We start from the raw sequence: 21692 nt of genomic DNA on the forward strand, positions 1-21692 counted from the left end.
GCCCAAAAACAACTTCAGAAAACTTTACAGAAAACTAATGCATCTCTAATGGGAATCTAGAATTTGATTCTTTCAGTGCCTCGGGACTGTACTGGTTGCTCTTTCTTATCAAAATTAAAAGTTCTGCTACAAAAATGCTCTCATTCATCACTTTTTCATCACAGAGAATGGGACTGAAAATAATCTGCTTTTCTGCTCTATAAAGATTCATACCTGAGGCCTCAAATATGCTGTGTATGCACTCACCATAAGATTACCAGGAACAATGGCTACAATGGTCTGTCACAATGCTGTTTTTCAGTGAGTAATGTGACTCAAAAGTGCAGTACATTGTGTATTACAGTGTGTACATATATATTCAAGCATGGGTACTTTTGCTAAATTATTACAGTGAAGTTTATTTTGATATGGATCTTACATTTCCTTCCTGCACACACTGGAAAAGCTTGAATCAAATGAAGAGCACTGTTACTACAAGTTCAGCTACTACTGAGCACACAACATACAATCAACTCATGAATATTATTCAGTATATTTGATGTTTGCATATTTTGGAATTAATGTTCTGTTTAAGCAGTATATCTTGCTGGTATCAGCAACTCTCCTAACATGGATCAGCTGCTGGAAATGTATTGAACATTGCATCCCCAAGTGACACTTCTCTTCATTTGGAGACTTTTTATGCAAAAAGCCAAGGAATTATTTCACTATTGCACATGCATTTAATTACCATAATGCTTGCATCTTTCAAATGCAAATGCCCTAAGTGATACTTGATACGAATTTCCTGGTTTGCCTAACATGAGTATATAGCAATCTTACTATGTTCAGTCCACTAGAAGAACAAATTACAGAAGAAAAGTAGTTTTCAAACAGCACACAAGTTCTGGTGCTAAAAAGCAAGTTGGGATGATGGCAGTGAATAATTGCAGACACTGAAATCACAGACCTTGGACAAACTGGTCTCACAGCTCAGATGTCCACTCCACCCCGGATTCATGGGTGCTTGGACCTCTAAGCAGCCTGTTTTTCAGCTCCTGGACTAAACCACTGCTGCATTCGGTGTGATGAGTGGGGAGTGTCACAGGAAAGGTTAAACCTAAACCTCGGCTGAAGTGGCAATATCTTGTACAGCACTTCTCCTTAGTCACTCTGCTGGAAGTCCCAGGGTGAATTTCAGTCTTCTCCACCTACCACCACCACCACTAAAGATCAAATCAATTTTAAGCTTAGTGATATGCCAAGGCATATACCAAAAGTTTTGGGGTCTACCACAATGCTTGCACAAGTGTAGCAATGTAGGTGAGGCCACCAACATAACAGCTAAGCATCTTAAAAGCAACTATTTTATAGTACACACATTAAGACATGGTAAAAATTCAGCACAGCAATATTTTTGGTGGGAAAAATCATATTCATAGGACTCTGTAAGAAATGGCTGTACTATTAGACCCATAGCAGATCTTATAAAGTACCGTTTCCATGCCTGGGTACTCCAATACTGGAGTACTCCCTGCCTGGGTACTTTATCTCCAATAAAGTTTCCTCTGACAAGGAAATGTGTTTTGAGACTCTGTGGATATGGTTAGGCAATGTATAATAGCCCTGGTGGTGATCTCTGCTTGGAAAGCATGTCTCAACTTTTTGCATGTGAAACCTGCCCTTGCACATGTTCCCCAGTGATTTCACCAGCAATGGCATTTGGCACAAAAGCAAGTCTAAGGAATTTTTATGCATGACTCAGAAATTCTAAGAAAACAGGTTTTCACAAATGGTTAGGCATTGTGGTCAGTTTACTCAAACACCAAATTCCTTGACTGCTTCACAGAACACCTTTCACCTTCAGCAGCAAAACCCAAGATGATGCTTCTCTAGTTATCTCTAACTTACTGCAGGAATATATAGGGGAAAGCAGCATGTGATCTTGTTGAAAGCTGCTTTGCACAGCCTGGTTATGTGAGAATACTTATACTTTAAAATACTTATTTTTTTAAATTTTTTTAATTTTTTTTTTCGTAACATATACACATGTTCACAACAGTACAAGTTAAAAACCAAGTGGCTGGTAGACTTTTGTAAAGCTGAAACCCCAGGGAAGATAAATCACCTTATACTGTCCTCTTACAGAAGTCATCCTTTGCAAGTGCAGAGTTGGTAATCAAACACTCCTCTTTGGACTTCTGAGCTGAAGCTTTCTGATTTTCTCTTATGTTTAAACTGGATAGCTCCTAGATGATTACAAAATATCATCTTGCTAGACCTCAGATCTGAAGCAAAGGTAAAAAAACAAAACCTAATCTCCTTTGGTGTTGTTTACTTCTATTTCCTGTCTCCCATCCAATTTGGTTAACAATTTGTCTCTTCATGGCTGAAACATCAGAGACTTAAGTGAGCTGTATTATTTTTTGATATCTTTGTGTGTCTTTTCAATGTGGTGAGATGTAAGTAAGTCCTTGTCACAGAATAAAATGCAGCAAGTAGCTAGTTAAGTAATTTATCTCTGTAAAAGCCCTGTAAGTTTAGCATAATCATATTGACATTTAGCCCAATTCTGCTTTTCCCTGAATGCATTGCAAAAGGAGCTATGATATATCCAACTTCTGATAAAATGAAGCAAAATTTATCCTTGTCTTGCATCACTGGCTAAAGTATGTGTTGCATAGTGTTAGTACATCAAGGTGCCAGTGTTGCAACTCATGTGCAACACTGCTGAAATTTATTACACTGCTGCGAGGCACACTGAGTGGAATCCACCTCTTGTGTCCAACATCCAAAACCTCTCATTTAATTTGGAGGTATTTAAGTATTTATCTCAGTCTATCTCACTTGACTTCAGAGAGAAGGCCAGAGGAGTCACAGACAGAGATTGTATTTGAAGTGTGTGTTATCCAGACACACAGATCCTTGAGATTCTTGGAACACCTGACCTGTGTCAGTACTAAAGTTATTAATCTTATTAATGCTGTAGGTAAAATTTCTAGGTGTCTTTACTCAAAAAAAGGAGTAATGTAGTTAGAAATTTAGTGATCATCTGGAAAAAGTAACTCAATTGGACTGAAAGTAAACAACTGCAAATAAGCCATGTGCTTATTTGTGCTTATTTTGTGCTGGACAGGGTTTAAGTATATAATTGAATACATTAATATATAAATATTAATATATAAATAATATATTAACTTTTCCAGGACAATATGCATGATCTGATCCTCCATCAAAGTCTTGAAGGAAATGAAGAAGGAAGGAACTAAGAAGAAAGAAATTAAAAAGAAATTAAGAAGGCCTTGAAGGAAAGAACATGCTCTGATAAATCATTGCTATTAGGAAATTGATAGGATTTATTTATAGAACAATGATCCAAAGCCTTACTTTCATGCTTTATCTTAAACAGCAACTAAACATAGTGGAAGAAAAAGTTGTGCAAGAAAGCTCAGGGGTAGAGCAACATAAAAAATTAATAACTTTGAAGCTGTGGTGAGGCAGAGAAACCACACAGACTGGATAAGAAAAGAGGCATGGAACACAACTTGCTTAAATGACCTTCCTTTCAAAAGGAGAACAAGTAATGAGTAAAACCAGCTGAACTGTTTAAGACAGAAACATAGACTATAAACAGACAAGTCTTTTGCAGGTGGCATCAAATTGTTGTGTCACATCCTGCTTAGGCCAAACAGCTTCACAACAATGCATTTTCTAACATCCAATAACCTATGAAATTCATAGTGGTTAAGTATTTTAACTTCTTCGCATCACTATCATAGTTGGCATTAATATAAACAGCATCTTGCTGAACTACAACGCTACAAATAGGTTTCAGGCAGGAGGACAGGAATTTAGAGGCACAAGATGCAACAGACAGAAGCAAAAAGTTCAAGGGTAAAGGCTTTTAATCATTCCAACTTCCCAAGTAGGACACAAACCAAAATTATTGCAGAAATTATTGAAATTTTCATTGGAACTGAAGGCCCTCATTTCAGAACCAAGCAGCTATGACAATAGTATGTACTTATTAGCTCATTACTGTTCTTAACTGTGCAAAATTACTGGATGGTAAAAAGACATAATATATTGGATGATCTCTTCTTTGTCAATTATTGCTCAAATTGTTTATTCTGTGAATAAATGTTAACAGTAAGACCTATAACAAAATCAGCTGAAATTCATATAGGGATTTTCAAACCTGAAAATTTGCTTTTGTAAGCAATCTGATGTTCTATCTTAGACTATGAAAGATGATCGTAGAAACAATTCATGGCTGCTGTCAGCCACATCAGTCAGTTATTACTATACTGCTGTCCTCCCTTTAAATGCTGCAGTATTCCAGTCACCTAACAGTGGCACTTTGAGAAATCTATAAAGCAAATAGGACACATGAATTATATGCTATGTTAGACAGGAGTCAAGGCTGAAAAGAAACAGAAAAGCAAGCTGTTCAAATCAGAAGGCTGATTCAGGTTTTGTTTCCTGCATTTAACTTTGGCCTGTCAAGGATAGGGATGTTCCTAGATTATATTTTTTAAGCAGAATAAGAATACAAGTAGATGGCTTATGAAAGCAGTAATGGCAGTGACTATAAGAGACCTTATATATCTCTTCTTGAACTAATTTGAGAAAATAGATCATTTGAGTAAAACCAAAATTTGTGTTTGGTCTCCAACATAAACTGTCTCAGGGGATTCACTTCAATTTCCAGCATTCAAGTACTTCAGTTCCCAGCATTGATCAGCCATAGACACAAAGTCTTAACAGAAAACAGATGACTTGCTGCTTCTTTTATCTGCTGCCTATATCACTCCTCCTACCCTTAAATTACTAGAAAATGTAAACTTAAGATAAATCTTTTAAGTCTTCCAGTTTAGACAAGGGCTTGGGTTTTCTTTGCTCTCCAACTCTCCCCACCATCACCCTCACATGTGTAGGTAGTATCTAGCCATAGTAATCAGCAAATTTGAGACCACAAAAAAAAAAATAAAAAAATCTAAGCTCCTAAAATTTGCAGTTATTTGACTTCAAACCAAAAAAATTAGCTCTAGCTTTCGGGAGGTACCAGTACAAAAGTAGGTTCCCTGAGCTTTCATTTCTGTAACCAGGGATTGCTTTCCTAGTTCTCCATGCCCCATAGGAACTATTTTGCTGCCTGGGCAGTCAGCCAAACGTTATAACTGCAGAACAAATCTTTCTTGATTTACTTCAACAGAACTTCATGAATATTCTCGGAAATGCTAAGCTGCTTTATTAGCCGTCTGAATTATTAAAAGTTCTCAAGCTAATTCCTTGTTATTAATATTTTGACTTTGTTTTATGATTGCATCTGTCTGCAGATTATGCTTACAGGTCATGTATAATAGCTTCTTTATGCACTGCAGTAGATGTATTTTATCTTGGGCAAATACATTATGCATAATTGTTCACTCTTCTAAACTGATGAGGCTCAACTTTTTCAAAAGCATAATGAAAATCAAGGGTCTAGTTTCCAGTTGTTTAAGGCTGTTAATTCTTTGGTTTCTTACAAGATTTTGTACTGCCCTGGCACACATCCTATCGTGGCCCTTTCCATCTTATCAGTCTCTGAAGAGTGTCTAGCCTTCATCCTTTCCATCCCATTTCTTCCATTACATCTTGCTTCTCTCTTATCCTGATTTCTCCCCAGTCTCCTCATGCCCTCCCCACTGCCATTCCTTGTGCTGGCATGCCCTTGCTTTATCAATTGAATATAATGTGTAGAAAGCTCCTGGTGTGGATGTCTGTCAGCTGTTTGTGGTCTTGCCAATGGAGTTACAGTTGTATCTACAATCTGCCAGTGAATACCTCCAGATGAATCACATCTTTGAGTAGATCTGTAGTAAGTAATGAGTGCTGTCAAGGGCTACAAGCAGCTGTGGTATTTAACAAATCACACTGCATGTACAATCTAACTTCCTAGTACAAATTACCAGTCCTGATAGCAAGTGGTGGAAGATTTAGACCATTTACTTAACTTCATCTTTCTACTGTCAGAAAAATTAATCCACAAACACCAGAGGTTTATGTCCAAAAAGGAGACAGAGTCCTTTTACTTTATTCAAATAAAGAGAGGCCATGGGGTATTCCCCTGGGGTCTCTCAAATTTTTGGAGGCCTCCTTTATCCTAATTTCCCAGCCGCATGTCCCTTCTCTCTTTCCCCATTGGCTGAGGTACTTGAGAGGTACAGACTTCCTGGAGTGCCTGATACCTATGCATTAGATTCCCCCCTAATTGTTTCTGTATTCCCATTGTTTCTGTTATCTCTCAGTGACAGTTTCATCTTATCAGTAGACGCACAGCTTGTTTGTAAAGATAAACCCATCATTCCACTCACTACAAAAGCTAAAGTCAAAGATATGGCTGTGGATTTGTGGTTTTTTTTGTTGTTGTTGTTTGGGGTTTTGTTTGTTTGTTTGGTTTGTTTTGATTAGCATTTCATTTGCAATATTGCTCCTCCCCTAAGGGAGGAGCCCTGGTGATTTTCACTTCAAAACACTGCCACCAGATAATCTACCCTGGCATGGAGTCATCATGTAAATGACCCTGATCTGCTACAGAATTTCGTTAAGTCTTGTTACAGTCAAACTCATCAACTTGAGTTAAGATTAGCATCTATATCCCAGGCAGCCATATGGACATTATTTAAAAATGAAAAATCTCATAACAAAGCTTGATTTGTTACAACAGCTAATTACTTTCACTAAAACAAATGGACAAGCAAAAAGCCCCAAATAACAGAAAGCCCAGTTCTCTCTTTTCTGACCACAATTTGTTTCATTTAAGTTCACCTTGATTATTTTTATGCCTTCTCTAGCTCCGCTAAAGGTTTTTAGCACCCAGTATTTTGTCTCCAAGAAGGTACATACATAGTTTGGTCTTTTTCAAATTTGTATTTCAAACATTTCTCAGTGAATACTGGGTTATGACAAAGTTTTTGTAGAGCTGTCCCTAAATGCCCAGGGATTTAACTGTCCCAGACTTTGAAATGTCCCAGACTTTGAAATGTCCCAGAGCTGCCCAGAGATTCTGAAACTGTCATTCAAATTCTGCTTAGCCTGGAGAGGAGAAGCTCCAGGGAGACCTTAGAGCACCTTCCAGTATCTAAGGGACTCTGAGAGAGCTGTACAGGGACTTTTACGAGACAACGTAGCACCAGGACCCGCACGACTGCCTTCCTCACTTTCTGGCCAGAAACGAGCGAAATATTCTTCAAGATGCCGAAGTGCCGGGGCGGGACCGCCTCTCCCCTCAGGTCTTAGCCCCGCCCCACCGCGCCATGCCCCGCCCATCTTCGCCCCGCCCATCTTCGCCCGCCCCGCCCATCCTCGCCCCAGCCCCGCCCATCTCCGCCCAGCCCCGCCCATCTCCGCCCCGCCCTTGACTCCGCCCCTCCCGCTTGCCCCTCATCTGGCAGGGCCCCGCCCTGCCTATTGCGCATGCGCAGCGCCCGTTTGTGAAGCCCGGCAGTACTCGGCCTGTCAGGTTCCCGGCAGAGGCCCGCGCGCATGCGTGGGGCGGCGGCAAGGCCCGGGCAGGCCAGGCCCTGGAGCGGTGGTGGGGCCGCGCCATGAGCGCCTGGTAGAGGGGCCGCGATGAACCTGCGCGGCTTCTTTCAGGACTTCAACCCCAGGTGAGCGCGGCACGGGCAGCGCCGGCCTGGCAGGGTTAGCCCGGGAGCCCGGCCGGGAGCAGCGCTAGGTGCGGGATCCGTCAGCTTTGGAGCGGAGCGCGGCCTCGGGTGGCCCTTCCGCACCGCGAGCTTGGGCGGCGTTTGGAACACGCCGTTCCCGACCGGTTTTCTGCCCTGAATCACTGAATCAGATGGGTTGGAAAAGAACTCTGATATCATCGAATCCAACCTTTTCAGCGCCTCGAGTGTCGATGCGTGCTTCCCGCAGCTATTTCGCGGTCAGGGGCTGGGAAGGCGAGCGCTCTACATCTGCGTTCCAGCCCCACTTCCAGTCATTTACTTTGTTACTGTGTAACTTTCTCAGATTACTCCCAGGCTCTTTCTGGTGGTCGAATGTTTCACCGCGGTGTTTTGCGGTGCGCAGGCTCTGACCCTGGCCCTGCGGCGGAGGCTCCGTGTCCGCAGGTGTGAGCAACCCTGGGCTACCCGGGAGCACCGGGGAAGGCGACCTCTTCCTTCGGGCTTATTTAAAATAAGCAGTGTGATGGTCACTGCAACCTGGGCTTCTACTGGCTCTCCAAGCAAGTATGGACATGAAACTTTTAAAGAAACTGAGAGAATGAGTTAAATTTTACGGGGTTTTACCAGATATTTTACGACCACAGACTAAGGGAGTGCAAGTAAATTGTGCAAGGTGGCTTGAGATGCTGAGAGTCCTGGAAAAGCCTTGCACGTGAAAGAGGCCTTGCACGATGCCAGTTAGAGCAGGCTGTGTTCAGTCAGTTGTTTAGACAAACAAAAGGGTAAGTAAAACTCCAGGAAATGCATTGTTACAGAGGCTGAAATAAACAATTGAATAATGTGTGGTAGGAGTAATGGAAAAGTAAGAGCAGAAGTCCTAGAAGCTTATAAAGTTTTGTTACTGCAGAGCCATGCTTGCTCTTATTTGGGTGCTGAGTGATGAATGAGCAAGCTGAATATTGCACTTTTGCTGGTGTCTTCGTGTTCTGATGCGCCTGGAGCACCCAGGGAGCAGTAGTCTTTCAGTGCTGTATTGTGGAGCCAGTGAAAGTATGTATTACACAAATGTTGAATGTCAAAAAAAGGACGACTGGCTGAGGAGTTGAGACATCTCTTTGTTGTTACGAAGTGTGACAGGTTTATATCATCCTATCCTGAAGTAGTCTCATCAGGCATGTGGGGAGATGCTGACACAATAAATCTCGTTTTCATTAAGGTGCAGATGAGACACTTGTTCTGAGTAGGGACAAAACAGCTTGATATCAAATGTAGTGATCCTGATCTGATGAATGCTTTGTTGTTCGATGTGAGTGAAAGTGGGTAGTTTGAGTTGTGCTGTTGGAGGAATGGTAGTATTCCTGACTGTTGCTGCATTATTCTGTTTCTCAGGTTATCCATGTTTTAAAATACATACAACTACTTCACTGAAACAGTGTTGAAACCTAATTAGGAGTTTTATAAAGTGGTCCATGAGATTTTGGTGGATGGATGGGAGATTTTTCCTTTCCTGTCCTTTGAGGAAATTGCCTACTGTGTAATTATTTTGTCTGACTTTTGGTGGTACAAGCAGTTGTTGTACCACTGCTCAAGTATTCCAATTACATTTATTCATTCTTGAATTGACTATGTTATAAACTGTATCAATGTATCTATTTTAAATTTGTAAGCATCGTCCTCAATATTGCAATGAGAAACTTCAGTGTATCATAGGTAACTTTGCTAAAAGTGTAACCAGTTCGATTTTTCTTTACTATAATACTGTTTTTTTAACTGAATGCAAATATTAAGAAAATAATTCTCTGAAGTTTGCCTTATTACAATTTGTAAAAAAATTTAACCTTTAGTTAAAAATGGTGTGGATAAAATTTCATAAATTATGTAACTCAATTTTGAATATCAAACCTTTCATTTGATTTGTATGACAGAACACATTTTTTAAAACATGTCTAGGTGGCATATTTGTGAGCCTCTAATAATAGAGCTCCTGACTGGATCCTTGTGGAAGAGAACTTTATCTCAATCCATTCACTGAGATTGTTATGCAGAAATGCTTTTGATGTGTTTCCTTGAAGCAATGGTTTTATAAGTGTAAGAGATGGCATGCTGTATCTATGATGAAATATTTGATTCTTTGCCAAGAAGCTTGAAGCATTTTCTATTAGGAAGTATCCCACTGAAAGTTCAGCTCTGACTGATTTTATTGTCCTCTACAATGTTAATGTGAAGATGTGAAGTTGCCTGCCTTGATTCCTGACTGTTTGTTTGTTCAATAGCAAATTCCTTATTTATGCCTGCCTGCTGCTCTTCTCTGTGTTGCTCTCTCTACGTCTGGATGACAAAATTCAGTGGAGTTACTGGGCTGTGTTTGCTCCAATATGGCTGTGGAAGTTAATGGTGATTGTTGGTGCCTCAGTGGGAACAGGAGTATGGGCCCGAAACCCACAGTATCGGTAAGTTGATGATGTTTGTTTGGCAAAACAGAGGGAATGTTGTGTCTTGTCAGTGTAGGACAAAATAACTTTCACATCTTTAAGTACATCACTGTTGAATTTTTGGTAATTTGAGTCAAATGTGAATTTAAAGAGCCCAGGGCAAAAGAAAAATTACCTTAAACAAAGTGCAATAAATGTGTTTTCTGTCTGTGATGAATATGAAATGAAAAATTTTGGTGCACAGATCTCCTGATACACCCACATTTTGCATGGTTCAGGTCTTGTTTACCCCTTCTAGTAATGGGTCTAATGGTGTAGGGAGAAGCTGTGTGCTGTCATTTTACAGGCATTTTACTTTTAGGAACAGAAAATATCTGTTGCAATACTCTGGCTTAGGTAAATAGATTCTGGGGAAAGATGTTGATTCAATGAATGCTGGTACAGAAATCAAATAGATCATTTTAAATTTAGCTTATTTCCTAACAGCCTGCATTATAGCTGACTGTTGATACACTAGCAACTAGAAACCCTGTTTTATCTGCTCAGCAATGAAATCCTTAAAATTTTTTCAAATTGTAAAAATCCCACTGCACCCTTTGAGTAAAATACTTCCAACATACAGCTTTATGGGCAAGAAATCCTGTTAGGTCATCAGGAGTGGAGTTCAATGGTATAGTGCGTATGTTTATTAAAAACAAGTGTTAATATCTGATGCTCAAGCTTATGTCCTGGGATGTTTGCAGAGTAATGTACTTTCTTATAGGCAAGTAAATTCTTCCTTATCCTCTCTTCAGAGCAGAAGGAGAAACCTGTGTCGAGTTCAAAGCTATGTTAATTGCAGTTGGCATCCACCTGCTACTGCTGATGTTTGAAGTCCTGGTTTGTGACAGGATTGAAAGAGGAACGCATTTCTGGCTTCTGGTCTTCATGCCACTGTTCTTTGTGTCTCCAGTCTCAGTTGCAGCTTGTGTGTGGGGATTCCGACATGACAGGTCTCTGGAGGTGAGGTTTGATTTGTGATGCATGAAAGTCATGGCAGTTCAGGACTTGGGATCAGTTCTGTGATGGTTTGTCTCTCAGGCAAGCACAATACAACAGACTACATCAGTCCAGTTAATTGCACTCATCTGTAAATGCACTCACCTGCAAATAGGAGTGAAATCAGGGTCAGGAATAATATAACTTTTTCTAGTATCTTCTAGTTTTTTCAACTACCAAATTGCAGCATGTTTTGAACCTGCTTTTTTATTATTTTATGTTAAAATAACTCGCCAGGAACTCTGCAGTATAGATCAACACCAGACACTTACATGGAAACAATAAAAAAAAATTCACTGACTGTAAGCACTGTGTCTAGGCAGAATTGAATTTCCAGAGCCCCATGTAATCAGGGTTGTTAAAATATCTTAGTGTCACAATCTGTGTGTTTAATTTTTCATTTGGGAATGTAAATGGTAGGCAGTAACATTAGGGTTTTCTTTTCTGCCTCTATCTTATCTCTGACTTTGGTTTTGGAAGAACCTTGGAAGGATTCTCAAGGTGCTCCCACAATTCTGACATTTTGCAATAAATTTAGAATTCATGTTGAATTTTTTTAAGAAGTTTTTTTGTTTTGCTATGTCCTCAAACTACCCCATGACAATTAAAAATCTGATTTTTAAATGAAGCTCAGCTTTTTCAGGTATTTTCATTTCAAGGGGCTATTTCTTTAACATTAGCATGAGTTTTTCATTAGAGAGAAACATTTTTGGTAAGTGATTGTTATGATGGCTGGTAAACTGATATCCTAAGTTCATTTTGAAACATTTGCCAATAGAATTTTATTTTGCAGGGTTTTATTACTATGGACCTGATTTTCTCTGAGCCTGAGGGAATTTCAGGCTGTCAGTGGCAGATCTGTTCTCAAGGGAAAGTTTCTTGGGAGATCTTGCACTCAAGGACAACATTTGCAAACCATCTTGTTTTTTCAAAACAGTTCTGCATAACTGTAGATAACATGTTTTTCTCTTGTCCCACCTATGGGACAAGAGGTGATGTTCCTTTACCCCATCATGTTAACCCTGTAGCATAAGACCCTATAAAAACTGAAAAATTCGGAGAATAAAGGCCCCTTTTCCTAGCAACTCGTGGTGTGTTTGCTGTGAACCCACATTGATACATCGTGCCCAACAGTGATATATTACCAGTAAAACATTGCTAAAAGTAAAATTTGTGTGGAAGTGCTTGCCATCTACTGGATGATGCTTGATTGTCCGTTGATTTACAGATGACTGCACAGCTGCTAAGTACTGGCAGAAGAAGGTGGAATCCATAAAAGGCAACAGCTGTCTCTTTGGGGTTTTTTTTTTTTGTTTGTTTGTTTTTGGTGGGGAGTTTGTTTTTTTTACTCTTAGTCATCTTCACTTAGTGCTGTTCTACTTTCTCTTCTTTTTACTCTGTAAAGATTTCATTATTTCTCTTTCATTTGCTAGAAACATGAGGGGTCTGCCTTTAATCCAGGACATTAATTTTTGACTTCAATAATCAAAGCAATTGTTAATCTATTATTATTTTCATAAGTATTTCATCTGAAATACATTATCTGCTCATTCCTGTTCTGCATATGGTTAGGTGATCAATAAATTTATGCTGTGGTTTCTGTATTATGTTGAGCTCAGAAAAAGCTTCCTTTTATGTGTTACACTATTTCATAGTCAGTAAAGCACTATTTATTTAAAGCATGTTGAATCATTAAGCTGTGAGCTGCTGCAAATATGCGTGCACTTGCCATATAGATCTCATGTGTTAACTTGATTCTAAAAATTATTTGCAGCAATTGATCCCCTGGTTTTTATATTTTTCTCTCTCTTTGCTCTTGAAGCTTTCTGGTTGCTTGGTCTTACACTTGAGGTGGGGGAGGGGGTTGGTGGTTTATTCTTTTAAGAAAGGCAGTGGTACAAAATTATTTTAAATCTACTTTTTCAGTCTTCTTAAAGTAATTTATAGTTGAACAGTGGAGACTGGCATGATCCTTGAAGCTGGCAAGTGTCTGCTGCCTGTTGGAATTTTGATCCAAAGGCATTTATCCAGATCACAGTCTACACAATTACGTGTGTTAGTGAAAAGTAGCATGTAGTGTCTGCCTTCAGAGAAATACTACATTTAAAACATAACTGCATATTTTTACTAAAATGAATAATGTTTCTAGCTTGCATTCAAAAGCTTCAGTTAGCCTTCTCAGATAATAATTCTGTGGTGTCTGAAAATCCTACCCATTGCAGTGCTGCCCATAAACTTTGGAAATAGAATCTTGCCAAGTGTGATGGTGTTTCATTGTCTCACTTTGTTCACACTAGACACAGACTTTTTAAAAAGAAAGTATAATGAAGGGCTGTTTCTCATAGTGGCAGTCAGGACTCATGAAAACCTTTCAGTAACATTTTAATGAGAAGTATTCCTTTTCTCTATTGCCACAAAACCCGTGTTTTCAGTGTCATTTAAAATATCTCTCAATTGTACAGTAAATGAATTGAATTTGGATATCATATTCCAATATTCCATGTATTTCTTTTTGTCCCTAGACAGAGCTTGGACTTTTGATTTGGACTGTTGGTAGTTCTTCCCATTACTGAAAGTATGAAATATTCCAAAAGATTAATTTTGCTAATTTTAAGTTGAAGGTCTTTTTACTACTTAATTTAATTCTAGCAGTATTTCTTGTATGAAAAGTTGTTTTCTGATGCTTTGCTTTCTTCATTCTGATTAGTTTTGCTTTTCTTATTACTCTAATCACTCTAAGAGCCCTTTTTTGTTTTTTGTTTTTTTTTTTAAATACCAGGAAGATCTTGAAAACAGCTGACTCTACGTTACCTGTTTGGGATCACACCCACAGAAGTTTAGGGATATTTAGTAATAGAAAATGTAAATGCAAATGAATTTTCATATTTCAGTGATAGAAATGGGGTCAGAGAAGTGCTTTGACAGGTTAATTGGTTATCCTGGAAGTAAGTTTATCATACTAAGAGTTAACTAATGTTTTGGGTTTTTTTTTCTTTTTCTAGCTGGAAATCTTGTGTTCAGTCAATATTCTACAGTTCATATTTATTGCACTCAGACTAGATGAGATCATCAGATGGCCATGGCTTGTACGTAACCAGTGTTTTCTTCTTATCTTTATTTAAATGCTGAATTTCATAAAGACATTTATTCTAGGGGACAGTTAATACATGATCAATTCATGATCCCATTTTTGCTCGCTTTGCAATCCTTCACTGAAGGTCTGTCATTTCATTCAGTGGTCATGGGAATCAGAGGCTGTTCTTTGGGCACGTTGTCCTCTGAGGGAGAGGAATGTGCCATCAACTGCTGTTAGTCTCTGAGCAGCAGTTGAAAGAGAAATCCTCACAAGAAGTTCCCAATGGGAACACTAAACAAACAATGAAAATTATTGGTAAGTTAAAGAATATGTTGGTAAATACAGTGTAGTAAATAACTAGTTTTATTTGTTGTGTTACCATGAATATAAATCCACTTACTGTGCAAGGAGTCACTGTCAAAACTGCTTAGTTGTCCTGTCCCAAGTGCCTTTAGAATTCAAAAGCACTGTTTCTGTGTCTAGGCTTTTGTAAACTACCATAAAACTGACAATCTGGCATGGTTACATCTGTCCTTTCTACTGTTAATCTTGAGGATTGAAACCCTTCAAAGTAAGGTATCCAGTGTAGGAAGTACTTGATAAAAATCAGTTTCAAGTACAGTTTTAGCTCATGCAAAATCACAGGAGTCTTGCCAAAGCTGAACTATGTTGCCTTAATTTTAAATTGGTTCAACTTGATGGGGTGTAGAAAGCTGAGGAACCCCTGAACTGATACGTCTCGGAACACACATAAGTTTGATGCCCTTCTGTTAGACATTATATTAGTTAAAAGACGTAATTTTCTTGTTTAGGCTTAATGCATAGACGTGCTTTAGTTGAAAAAAAAAAACCACTCACAACTGAAACAAATCAAATGCATCTTTCTTTCAGGTTGTCTGTGTTCCACTGTGGATCTTGATGTCCTTCCTGTGCCTTGTTGTGCTCTATTACATTGTGTGGTCTGTGCTGTTCCTGCGCTCCATGGATGTGATTGCTGAGCAGAGGAGGACACACATAACCATGGCTGTCAGCTGGATGACAATTGTAGTTCCACTGCTCACATTTGAGGTAGGAAAACTCATAATGAGTTTAATGTGTCTTGTTCTTTTTTCAGTAAGTAATGAATGATGATTTTTGAACTTACTGAAATGAGAATGCTGCTCTTTGTTTTGGAATAAAATATTAACAGCAAATATGAAATACAAATGAGAATTCTATATTCCTTTGAAGTGTCTGGAGTAAAGTCTGAATCACATTGGAACTGTAACTACATGCTTCTGTGAAGGCCATTTTTTCCTCACAGATGTGTTGAGTTAACCATTTCAGATCAGCATATGCTTTAAGCAGTTTGAAAGTGAGTATTGCAATTAAACTGACATTGTGTAATTTTTTTTTTTTTCCCCATTTAGATCTTGCTAGTACACAGACTGGATGGGCATAATTCTTTTTCTTTTATACCCATATTTGTTCCTCTCTGGCTTTCACTGATAACGTTAATGGCAACAACATTTGGACAAAAAGGAGGCAATCACTGTAAGTATTTCAGAATCCTGGAAACAGATTAAAAATCAATGTATTTTATTAAGATTTGTATTTTCCAAAAGGGCTTTCTGTTACAACTGTTTTCAGACAGTTATAATAAGGTTTCAGTGCTTACAGTGTTCTCCCCTGTGGCACTGTTTACTTTGGTTGAAGTGCAGTCTTTTGTGTTCCTTCTCTGTACTGATGTGACCCAACACTGTATAATGTGTGAAACAAAATGGATTCTTGCTGGGGTAGTGTAGCTGTAATTTATGCAGATGGATATACACACAGGCATGCATGTGCAGACATGGAACTGTGCAAATGCTTGTCCAGACTGTCTGTGTGTATATAACCTCAATTATAATGTTATGATAGGCATAAGGAACATTATAATGTGTATGCAGCATTAATAAATCTTACTTATATGCAAACAATTAAGAGATCTTAAATAAATAGTCTGTCTACTTAATTTTAAGTGTTCCTTCTGTTAATAATGTAAAATAATTTGGTTTCTTCTAGGGTGGTTTGGAATTCGCAAAGACTTTTGCCAGTTCCTTCTTGAAATTTTCCCATTCTTGCGAGAATATGGAAATATCTCTTACGATCTTCATCACGAAGATAATGAGGAGACAGAAGAAACACCACTGCCTGAACCACCGAAAATTGCACCAATGTTTCGAAAAAAGACTGGAGTGGTCATTACACAGAGTCCTGGAAAATATGTGATTCCACCTCCCAAGTTAAACATTGATATGCCAGATTAAGATAACACTAGCATATTAAAATTGAACTGATCATCAGCAGACAGATGTATTTCATCTCATGCCTTGTCCCAATTCCTTTAAAATAGGTATTGCTGAATCAGTGCTTGGATTATACAAATCAGAAATCTTGAAGATAATCTGAGTGCTTTTCCAGAAATATGTGGTTGTCTAATTTGTGAACCTTCCTAACAGGTTGGTTGCACGCTTGCCTGTATAGTATTTATATGAACATTTTTAGCAGTGTAATATATTGTTTAAAAGTCCTGTTGTGTACAGTATAAGTATTATCTAAAAGTATTTTTTTAAAAACCCTGTATGCAATGCCTCTGCTATTCAGGTGTCTTTTAGGTCCTAAATATACACTTGATTTTCATGTCTCTTTTAAATGCTTTGGGATGCCTTAGCATAGTACCTCTTTTCTTCTTTCTCTGTTCAGCCACAATCATTGTCTCAACCACAGAGGCACAAGAGTGTTGCATTTCTGAGGCAACACTGAGAAGCTTTTTTGGGGGGAGTGGAATAGAATGTATGGTGACTTACATGATGCTTTTGAGTTATCTATGTAATTTTCATGTAAGTATTTAAACTTTTGTGCTGGCTTGGGAGTTACAAGTTGTTTTTGTTGCTTTTCCAGTTTCATGTTTTGATTCTTAAGCAGCATGTATCATTCTCCCATTGGACTGGCTGTTTAATTAAGCTGTTCCTCCTTGCATTGTGCAGTCTGTGTCAGAAACATTTGTGGTAGGTTTCACAGCTGTTGGTTAGCTGGTATAAATATAGCTTGGTCTTCATTACCATCTTTGTGTTGGTCAGTGTAAATGATTAAACTCTTCAAGATAGGATCTTGCTGGTGTTGGCACAGCACTTTCCTGTTTGAAGAAAGACCTGCTTTGACAGTGTGCCTTGGACTTAAAGGTGCTTTGGAGAAATGGACTCTATGAAATGTGTAGTCCTGTAGTTTATAAAAACAGATGTCTCATATTCCCTTGCATCTGCTCTCTGTGTTTAGGTAATCCACAGTCAGCTTATATCCGTCCACGTGTCTCGTTTCTTTAGTTTTAGCATGGCAGTAAGAACAGAGAGCGTGTGGACATGAAATGCATGTGTTTAAGGTGTATGCCTGAAAAACTTGGATGCAGCACTTCCATTTCTGATGCTCCTGAGCTCCCCTTTCTTGCCTGTGGATCAGCTACTGCCCAAAACCCAACCCATCACTATCCCATCCCACAGTTTAAATTTTGTTGCAATTTTATTTCTATATATTTTTATATTTTTTTATTTATATATATTTTATTATGTTCTGGTTAAAAAAATCAAACATCAGTGGGATTGTTACTGGACATCAGTTTACCGGCACGTTACCATGGAGAAGAAAACCAGATGCTGACTTCGCAAGCGAAACCACTTCCCAGAAGGAGAACAGTCCATGCACATCAGATCCAAGGGAGAACACATTGCACAGCTCTGCAATGGGGAAGGCCTCACCTGCTCAGCACAGTGCCAAGGCAGGTCCCCAGGGCAGTGGTTCCTGTACAGCTCTATGTGCTGCCACTCAAACAAACGCACTTGAGTTCCAGCCTCTGCGCCTTCCCTTCAACCAAGGCACAGCTGGGCGTGGCTGGGGCCAGGGAGCTGCTCTGCTTCACCCAGCCCTGACCTGCAGTCACTTCCCACCCCTCCCAGCTGTACTGGCAGCAGCTCGGTCTTTGCCCAGCTCCATGCGTGGTTCAGACAGTGGATCTGCAGGTAGTAGCCCTGGGCCCTGGTGCTGGGGTTGCAAAGTAATTTCCTTGGCTCTGGCAGAAGTGGTGTAGTCCAAAAGAATGGTTTCCTAAGTGTTTAAGTAAACTGTCTAAATACAAAGGCTCTGCCACTTGTTCTGTTTTTAGAGCCATGCCTAGGTGTGGCCTTGCTCCAAAAAATCAAAAGGATTTTCACTGTACTACTACTAATGTAGGGTTGTGGAGATAGAACTGGTTGGGCATCAGCTTAAGACTGTGGGATGTTAGCAAGCCTGTTCATATATGGTTACGCTTCCAGAATGTTCTTAGTTCTCTCCCGATTAGTTGTCATTTGCCGCATTATTTTCAGTATTCGTAATCTCAGTCTGTGATTGGAACCCTGCCTTCAGATACACCCTCAGATCTTCCATATATATACACTGTTGTACTCACCCTTTTTTCACCCTTTTGGGGTTGACCCTGTACTGTGTGTTTGCCTTCTGCAGTTTATTATTTTGCCATTAAAGCAGTTTTACTTTTTGGGTGACCCAACCAAGCCCATCCTGTTATTTAGCCACACCACTCCTAGCTGGCCCAGGTCCGAGGTCATGAAGCCAAAACGTGACATAGGCTGTAAGTTTTGGAAACCTCTTGAGAGTCCTGAAACTCAGTGGCTATTATTTGTAATTCTTCACACTTGTCTTGAATTCAGTATTAGATTTTCAAAGATAACTAGTATTTTTCATCTTAAGAGAAAAAATGTAATACTTAATTTAATTTTGTACAAGCACCTTGTCATAATGGCCTTTGTGCAATGTTTGTCAGGTCACAGAGGTATATCCATTATATGCACATCTTGTGTGCCTGGAATGTGAAGAAAATAATCTATCCTTAAGGCAGGACAAGGATGGTCTGGGACAGATGGCTTGTTAATTGTGGCAGCCTGCTTTTAAGCACCATTTTCCTATAATCAGAGATGCAGGTGTCAAAAAATCATTTACATTTAAATTGGAATGCCATCCATAACTATACATTTTAAAAATGACATTTACTTAGTGTTCATACAGGAAAAGTCTAGAAAAAATTAATAATTTCCTGTAATAGTCATAAAGACACATCTTGTTTGCTTTGCATCAAAAAAGTAGTTTTTCAAATATATTTGCCATTTGAAATAGTTTTGGAATAGAATCCTAAACAAGATACTGATGTAATTCACAAGTCAGCCACTTAAATAAAAAGCTGCATTTAGGCAGGAAAAATAATAGTAAGGGGTAACACCTAAAATTCTGAAGGGATCAGTTCTTCAGGGATGTCCACCTGCCACACCCCTGTTCTCCCTCTGGCAGGAACTGGTTCCAGGAGCCATCTGGGATTTGAAACAACAGTCAGGTATTTCTGTTCTAGATTGCTGAGGACAGCTTTGTTTTCCAGCTCCAGAATCTCTTCAGGAGGCAGGTTTTCTGGATATAGTGATGTCTCTCCAACGTCAATTAATCCTGTATTTTACAATTAAAATATAAAATTACTTGTCAGTTTGTTCTCCTAGAGAAAGGTTTTCCAGAGTAGACCTCCCTGAGAACAGTTTTTACAGTTTGTTACCAGAAAAGCACAGTCAGAGGGAGGCACACCTCCCACCCCTGCTGTTTGCTGCAGAAGTCCTTGTGACTCAGCTCAGGTGGGTGAAGAAAAGGAGGAGGGCACAGATAAAATCACCACAACCCAGTGATGCACAACTCCTTGAAAAGCAGCCTGCATCTAAGGAGACACAGCTGCTACCAGAACTCCTGAGCTCCATTTGGCCTTGGACCAGATTCAGTAAAGCATAAAACTCTCTCTGCTCCTTTCAAGCCACTAATCTATTAACATTTTTAAATCATTAAACTGTTTTGAAATTCCTACCTACTCCACAATTAAGCATGTAATTTATGTTAAGGCTGCAAATCTACATACAGTGTACAACCTACAGCTTTCAGCACTGTAGAACCACAACAACGTTCAGTATGTGTGGTAGAATTAATTTGTTGTGCAGGAATAGTTAAAAGTATTCAAATGACAATGAAAGATGGTAACAAAGGTACCTACAATGAAATAGTACAAAATGAGCACTGGATAAAAATTTTGTAAGTGTACAGTGCGCAACAGCCACTATATGTCGGCACAAATGATGCAGCGAAACACTGCTGCCTCTGCACTGTGTTATAGAAACAAACTTTTTCACTGTCCAAATACCAAAAGCAACAGAGGGACTTTGTAAAACTGAAATAGGATTTGTTTATGTATAATCTAAAATGACATGCAAAGTGCTGCAATATCATGAATTCACTTGACCATGAGTACTACAAAATGGTTTCAGCAAGAGTTCCTAAACTCAAAATGCAAGAAGCGTGGAATTGACATGTATTATGCTAAACCATACAGGAATTGAAACATACCCCCCCCCCATCACAACTCATGCTCCACTCCTTCAAAATGTTAAAGAAATGTCATAATGAGTGCAAAAACATACAGTAGATAGGTATTTAAGTGACTGTTAGGGAAACTGAAAGTCTGCTTAGAAAATATAATCCAAGGATGCTTACCTGCAATAACTCCTCTGCCAAATTTTTCCCCTTCATCCAACAAATCTTGCAGTTGTTTCGATGTCATGCCGAACCTATTCAGAAGAATTTCTCTCCATGTTTCGTCTTCCCAGTCCTTAACAGCTATATGAACAGCAATGGTGCAGTTCTTGTAGCCTGCTAGCAAAGGACGCCAGCGAGTCTCTACCGTTTTGACTCGGTTTAGAAGCAACCCTGCGTAGGGCTGTCGGAAGGAAAGGCAACCGAATTTCATCGTGCTTCTTGCATCAGAAGTCGTTTATTTCCTGTAAACACACAGACTCTCGGGGATGAGTCTCCAGAAGCGGCCGATGTCCGTGACAAACTCCCGGCTCCGGAGCAGCGGAGCTGCGCGGCCTCCCTGGAGGCGGGTCCGCCCCCGCAGGCAGCGCTCTGCCCGCGCCGTGCTCCGGGCTCGGGCCGCGGCCGGGCCGCGCCGCCCAAACAGCCGCCTCCGGGGCCAGGCACAGCCTTACGGCCGCAGGCCTCCGCAGCCCAGCTCGACCCAGCCCGCTGCGGCGCCCCTGCGCTGGCTCCCGCGGGCAGAGCTCATCCGCCGCGCGGCCATGGAGGCCCCGGGCCCACCACCTACCTGCACTGCCGGCTCCGCGCCCTCCGCTCTGCTGGCCCCCTCGGACGGTGGGTGCCGGGAGCGGGGCGGGCCGGGCCGGGAGCGGGGCGGGCCGGGCCGGGAGGCGGTGGCGTCGCGGGCGGGGGCGCGGGGCCGGCATCGCTGAATTGAGCGTGGTCGCGTCGCTGCTGAGGGTTCTCGGTTGTCCCGGGAGGAGGGATGGGGTTATGGCATGGTCCTCGGCGATCCGGAGTGGTGGGTACCCGGCGGTGGGTGCTGAGGGGAGGAGGGATCTGTTTGTGCCCTGCCTGAGGGGT

General features: G+C 40.2%; 2 protein-coding genes across 2 annotated transcripts; one reads left to right on the forward strand and one right to left on the reverse strand.

The window, feature by feature from the left end:
• Nucleotides 1–7461: 7461 nt before the first annotated feature.
• On the forward strand, nt 7462–17328 carry TMEM185A (transmembrane protein 185A). Its single transcript, XM_058847742.1, has 7 exons — nt 7462–7631; nt 9926–10102; nt 10879–11086; nt 14125–14208; nt 15090–15266; nt 15608–15731; nt 16242–17328. The coding sequence occupies exons 1-7, from the start codon at nt 7594–7596 to the stop codon at nt 16484–16486; spliced, it is 1053 nt and encodes a 350-aa protein (XP_058703725.1). The 5' UTR covers nt 7462–7593; the 3' UTR covers nt 16487–17328.
• Nucleotides 17329–19192: 1864 nt separating this feature from the next.
• Nucleotides 19193–21471, reverse strand: LOC131583529 (EOLA-like protein). The gene is made up of 3 exons (XM_058847743.1): nt 21397–21471; nt 20787–21070; nt 19193–19703 (listed from the first exon to the last, which is right to left on the reverse strand). Exons 2-3 carry the CDS (start codon nt 21037–21039, stop codon nt 19486–19488), a joined length of 471 nt encoding a protein of 156 aa, XP_058703726.1. The 5' UTR covers nt 21040–21070; nt 21397–21471; the 3' UTR covers nt 19193–19485.
• Between the last annotated feature and the right edge of the window lie 221 nt (nt 21472–21692).

Source organism: Poecile atricapillus, chromosome 12 (assembly GCF_030490865.1).
Source record: "Poecile atricapillus isolate bPoeAtr1 chromosome 12, bPoeAtr1.hap1, whole genome shotgun sequence".
NCBI lineage: Eukaryota > Metazoa > Chordata > Aves > Passeriformes > Paridae > Poecile > Poecile atricapillus.

Bases quoted from the DNA above. Each gene is read 5' to 3' on its own strand.
- TMEM185A (XM_058847742.1), top strand. From the start codon at position 7,594: ATGAACCTGCGCGGCTTCTTTCAGGACTTCAACCCCAG. The intron at 11,087-14,124 runs GTGAGGTTTGAT...TTCTTTTTCTAG, and splicing joins GACATGACAGGTCTCTGGAG to CTGGAAATCTTGTGTTCAGT. The intron at 15,732-16,241 runs GTAAGTATTTCA...GGTTTCTTCTAG, and splicing joins ACAAAAAGGAGGCAATCACT to GGTGGTTTGGAATTCGCAAA.
- LOC131583529 (XM_058847743.1), bottom strand. From the start codon at position 21,039: ATGAAATTCGGTTGCCTTTCCTTCCGACAGCCCTACGCAGGGTTGCTT. The intron at 19,704-20,786 runs GTAAGCATCCTT...TGTAAAATACAG, and splicing joins TGGCAGAGGAGTTATTGCAG to GATTAATTGACGTTGGAGAG.